Source organism: Olea europaea, chromosome 5 (assembly GCF_002742605.1).
Source record: "Olea europaea var. sylvestris chromosome 5, O_europaea_v1, whole genome shotgun sequence".
NCBI lineage: Eukaryota > Viridiplantae > Streptophyta > Magnoliopsida > Lamiales > Oleaceae > Olea > Olea europaea.
Window position 1 is genome coordinate 13160722 of NC_036241.1, and position 5880 is coordinate 13166601.

General features: G+C 34.6%; 1 protein-coding gene across 2 annotated transcripts; it reads right to left on the bottom strand.

Annotated features, from left to right (window-relative positions):
- Positions 1-763: 763 nt before the first annotated feature.
- LOC111394712 (probable protein phosphatase 2C 10) lies at positions 764-5275 on the bottom strand. 2 transcript variants are annotated; one of them, XM_023020658.1, is made up of 6 exons: positions 4976-5275; positions 4740-4832; positions 4061-4293; positions 2382-2658; positions 1285-1439; positions 764-1192 (listed from the first exon to the last, which is right to left on the bottom strand). In XM_023020658.1, exons 2-6 carry the CDS (start codon positions 4750-4752, stop codon positions 1052-1054), a joined length of 819 nt encoding a protein of 272 aa, XP_022876426.1. In that variant the 5' UTR covers positions 4753-4832; positions 4976-5275; the 3' UTR covers positions 764-1051. The 2 variants fall into 2 exon arrangements, with proteins under 2 accessions (XP_022876426.1, XP_022876425.1); XM_023020657.1 differs by having other exon boundaries at positions 4061-4300; positions 4976-5274.
- Between the last annotated feature and the right edge of the window lie 605 nt (positions 5276-5880).

Consider the following 5880-nt stretch of genomic DNA (forward strand, 5'->3'; position numbering starts at 1 on the left):
GGTTTTTTTGGTAATTTTCTCTAAAATCATTCTAACTAGTAAAATCCTTATAAATTCACTAGTTACGACAATATTTAGATTTTAATGAAAAACCTATTAAAAATTGAATTTAGGATGCCTAAATTTTAATGAAATCAATTAAAATCTAAATTGATCACACCTTTCTTATTGTTATTTAAGTATTTTATTTATATTTAATATCTATTATTAATAATCCTCGATTTGACAAATTTATAAATGATTAATAAAGTGAAATAGTAAAATAATAAGAACAAAAAGTTCCACAAAATGTGTGGATAATAATGAGTATTGAATATTACGTGTAATTAAAATTAATATTTAACTTTTGACTAATTTTATAAATCATCTATAAATTTGTATCTAAATTGAAGCTGAATTAAGCTCCCTGAGGGGATGTCCGCGATGGGTCAAAGAAAGGGGCAAGGACACGAAATGGAGCCCTCTGCTTGAACCTATCCTTTGGCCATTCCTATTTGGGAAGTCAATCTCATAGATAAATAAGTTGGGGAATCAAAATCTCAATTTTGAAGGTTGCGAGCGATTTTCACACTCCATGAAAGGTTAAAAAACTCGATTCTAATTTCCCACTTGCCATTTCCCCAATAAATTTTTGACACAATGACACGTCACCTTTTGCTAGCAAATGAAAGATATATATACAATTTATAATTCCGAGCTGCAAGAATATCGAGCTATCCAGACTACTTGAAACTAAACTTACGAGTGCATACCAAAACTATGCTGCATGTTCAACGGCCTCCATAGACACAGCTTGAAGTTCTTCTTCAATTAAATCGTTGAAATTCTCCCTATTTTTAATATTACAAGGAATCATGGTTTAAAAGAAATGACAATGGGTCATTGAAATCTTTTACAAATTACAGAGAAATACTGGTAAAAATCTACATGTGGAAGAAATCGAGCTTATAATAAACCACACAACAGTAGTAACAAAATATTAAAAAGGAAGACGATCTGCAGATTCTGTACACTAACAAATTGCAACTCATGCAAGGATCAAAGTGACATTTTACCCCTTAAATCGGACGACAATGACGGATATGTCGTCTTTACTTTCTCGATTCAAAGCTTCCGTTGATAGCTGTTTGGCTGCCTTCTGTGGGTCGTTGATCGTCGTCACAAGATCAACTGCCTCTTGATTGGACATTACCTGGAGGATCCGCAAGGAATGGAAGGGTGGAAAAAGAAAAGTTGAGTCATGAACTAATAAAATGGAAAGACACATGGAGACGGGGTTGTCACCTTCCATAAACCATCGCTAGCAAGGATCAGGAAATCAGAATCCTCGTCAATATCAGCATCGGTAATATCAGGATCGGACCGCAAGTGAGGTTTAAGGTTCTTGTCTCCAAAAGCACGAGAAACAGCCAATTGTCCATCCACTCGTGCAACGTCTCCTGGTATAGAAATACATTAGAAGAGATTTAATGAATTGAATACAGCAAACCATTAAAAACTATGTTATATTTCTGTAAAAAGATATGCTCTATATCAAAATAACGACATTGATTTTTCAAGAATTATAGAAAAAATTTCAAATTGAAATACAATACAATGTGATAATCTTAAGTCAAAAATATTAACAAAGGTATCATAAATTGTCCCAAATAACAATCAGTCCTTATAATTTCCACTATGATTCAACTATTGTCACATTCTCCTAACAAGAACACTTCTGCACAAATGGCTTTTATTGACTTCGAGTTCAGATCATAATATAAGCTATTGAAGTTTTTAACTCCAAGAATAAAGAGGCATATCCACATGCCTCAAATAAAATTATAAGTAGAATGTGTTGTCAAATAAAACATAAGTAGAACGTGTTGTCATCTGACTACTGAGTTACGATATGCAATGGGTTGCACTTACACCTATTTCATCCGTCTGATTCTGATACATACAGGAAGGGTTGAGGATGGTGGTCACAACCTTCGAAGGTTGGGGACCTTTCACACAATGAAAAGGTTAGGGAACCCCGCTGCAATTTTGTCTTATTTTATTTTATTTATTTTAACTAGAAATAAGGGCATAACAGTCTTTTAAGCAAAAAATTAACTTCTCAACTGTCGAATGAAAGAATCCTAGTAAGGACAAACAATGCTGCAAAAATGATCCAATAGGGATGACGCAGGATGGGGATGAAGTTGCAACAAGGTCCATCAGTTGGGAACTAATAGTACAATTCTCCCAAAGCACTACATTGGAGTCATAAGACTAATCGATAATCAAACTTGCATCAAAGATTCAAGCATAATTACCAGATGCACCAGATAAATAGCAGCTAGTTATAACAAGTACAATACCGCTTCTTAAAATTAAACTTTTAGGATTAAAAATACCTGGCATGTTTGAGACAAATCCACCTCTGTTTTCAATGCTTCCTCGCTCTGTGTTCGGCTCATGATCAATGGATAATTGTATAGCCTGCCCGTTCCTGGAAAGGACAGCTCGTGAATCTCCAACGTTAGCTACCCACAGATGTCGACAATTTATGAGAATTGCCGTCACAGCAGTTGATCCACCTCGTCCCAAGTCAGGATTGTGCGATAGAATTGCCTCATCAGTTCTCTCATAGGCTTTAGCAATAGACCTATTTGGATTGGTCCAAAAGTCCTCCTGTATAACATCGGTCGGAGGAGAAACCCATCAATGCCTAATATATAACTTTCAAAAGACGCATCACTATCTTTAAGTTGATAAAGTAGTTTCTAAGTTCATGTCATATATATCGGGTCTGTTTGGCACAACTATTGAAAAGTCAAAAGGAGCTTTTAAGATTCAAAAGTTATTTTTAGACCCGTTTAGCTAATTTTATGAAAGTGCTTTTTCCGATTAGAAGAGCTTTTAGAGGAAACTGGTCAATATGACTTCCTTTAAAAGCAATTCAGAAATAAGAAACTTTTTTAAAAATTAGTTTCCAAATGAAAATTAAGGTAGCTTCCACAAAAAACTAGAAGAAGTGAAAGCAAAAGCAAAAGCAAAAATCATTTCAAATAGGAGTTACAGGACCATAATAATCCAAACAACTTTGAGAGAGAGAGCTCGCCGAAATAACAAGAACATATTACTCTATGTGAAACGTACGCAAAAGATGAAACTCATGTTTTAGCACAACAGAGTTGACCATCCATACAAAGGGCAAGCATGTATTAGATACGTGTTTAAAAGATTTAATGATTAATCCCCAATAAGAGTTTGTTTGGCTAAGCATAAGAACAATTTTTCTCCGAAACATGTTAGGATAATTTGTATTGATCTAAAACTCGAATTTTGAAAACCTTAATCCTTCTAAGTAATGCAAAAGTTAATTATGATATAGTGGCGCCTCTGATGGCATTTTATAGTGTGAATTGAGAAGATGGTACTCTCGGCAATGCTTTGGTGGTGATAAGTGACACATGAGAAGAAAGAAAAAACAAGGTAGACGGTGAAAGGACAGAGAGATTTGAATCTGGTTATTATCAAATCAACTCAATGCAAGATGACAATAAATCATAGAGAATGAGTCCGACCATTTAAAAATGGATACGACCCTCCAGCATATAATGTGGGTCCAATGCACAAGGCTAAAACTAATAGTTACTAAAAATTAATAGATGCGCCTCAGAATATTTTCCGGTAGTGATATATAATTATTCTTGAAGTTCCACTCATATCAACTTCTTATGGTCAAATTTATGCGTAAAATTTTCAGCTATTCTAATACTCTCTCCACCCTACAACAAATTCCCACTCTCTCCTTTTGGGGATATCCCAATTAAAATGTCACCTATCCGTTTAAAGGTAAAAAAAAAATATTCTGTACCATGAACCAAGATTCGAGCAACATTCGTAAATAATTATTTAAATAACATTTTTAACAAAAAGAACCAAAGAGAAACTTTGAAAGCTCATATGATCAAATATAGGATATTATACCATTTATACATTGATTATTTAAAAATCGTGCTAGTCTCAATATATAAAACACACAATACAAAGTTGTCAATCCCATGATAATTCATTCAAAGAAACAAACCTCCTTTAAGATATTGGAAAACAGATGCCTCTGTAAGTAAGCTGGCACAGTATCTCCCAAATGCCCATCATAAATAGCAAATAATCCTAGTTCGCGACCGTTTAGCTGTACAAACTTAGCAACATGAAAATCCTCCATAGGATGATTTGCTTTTCCTTTTACTAAACTGAACCCATACTTTACAGGCCCCTGATGGCTTCTTCCCTTGCCGGAACCACTTGAAGAACGTCCTCCTGCAAGCTAAAGGAAAAAAAAAGAGGAACCTAAAAAATTACTATTTCAAAACTCATTTTCCCCCCCGGGGGGGGAGGGGGCCCCCCCCCCCCGGGGGGGGGGGGGGGGGGGGGGGGGGGAACCCTCACGTTAATGGTTGTCAAACAGGGGCTAAACCCTCAACAATTTTGCCGAACCCGAGGAAATGATCAAATGAAATTCTTTCTTGTCAAAAGAATATGCCAATTTGCAGAAAAATAACTCAACCATACTTCACAATTTATCTAAAAATAAATAAATAAATAGAAGAATTCCATTTTCATAAACCCCAATTGAATTAAACCAGAATATAGACAAATTACAAATATCATCTCCAATTTCATGGGATCACCAGCCTTCTTATGACCGAATTAAGACACGCAAAATGATAACACAAAGCAGAAAAATAATGAAAACAAATCCTCACCTGGAAACAGCATAAATTATCCATATAATTCAGATGTTCCACCTCTCCAATTCAACATCTACTATAAACTTCCTAAAATTGAAAATCCAAAACCTGTAAAATCAAAGAAAATGAATCTTGATCATCATGGACCGAAAACCCACCAAGAAAAACACAATCAAAATTAAATTCCTTAAAGAACCAAGATTTTTTGAACAAAAATCGAAACTTGGGTATCCGAGAATTTCCACACTTACCGATCCACCACTCTTCAGGTCAAGAATTCACTATCTTGCCCACTTAATTTCTATACAAACTAGTTCGGCATATGCAAACAAAATCGAAGTGTAAAAAGATCAAAAAAAGCAAAATATAAAATCAAGAACGGTAGCAGGACAGGAATTGCTGCCAAAAGGACAATCTTCCCCTTGTTGACTTTCTTTCTTTATTATTGTTCGGAGCGTTATGCCATGTAATGTGTCAGAAGCCCTGTTTGTTTGTGCGATTTTGTTTATTACAGCTGTGTTTCTTGTTTTAAGGTGTCAGGTTTCTTACAAGTCGGGAAAAAAAAAAAAAAAAGGCTTCACACTGGTCAAATGTACTGATTTTGCTTTGGGGATGGGGTTCTTAGGTGGCGTTGATTTTGGGTCAGCAATTACAGAATTTTTCAATCCCGAAGAAACGGCCTTTGATTTTTCTTTATTCTTTTCCATTTCTTTCTCCTTTTTCCCAAGGTATAAAAAGAATAATGCTCCTTGGATTGGATCAACAACAATGATGAAGGTAATAGGACGGTGTGACGGATAGTAATTGAGCGTTGTGTTTTTGTTTTCAAATTATCCAATTATGTATTGATACGTGTCTCTCTGTCATTGATTATGTCAATGTGGTAAGATTAATGTAAAATTTTTTCAAAAAGGGCTAATATCATATTGAAGAGACATTTTAAACATGAGATTTTTTCTATTTTAAAGAGTCAATTCTTAGAGGATTATGTTATTTGTATATAAAAATGGTAAATAAGAGATTATAAAAAATGATGTGGACGAAAAAGTTTGAATGAAAAAAGTTGATTGTGTTTTTAAACTGACAATTGATAGAGTGACAAGCGACATTAAATAACTCATTATGTAAGGTCTGATGTGCATTTAGTAATGTCCAT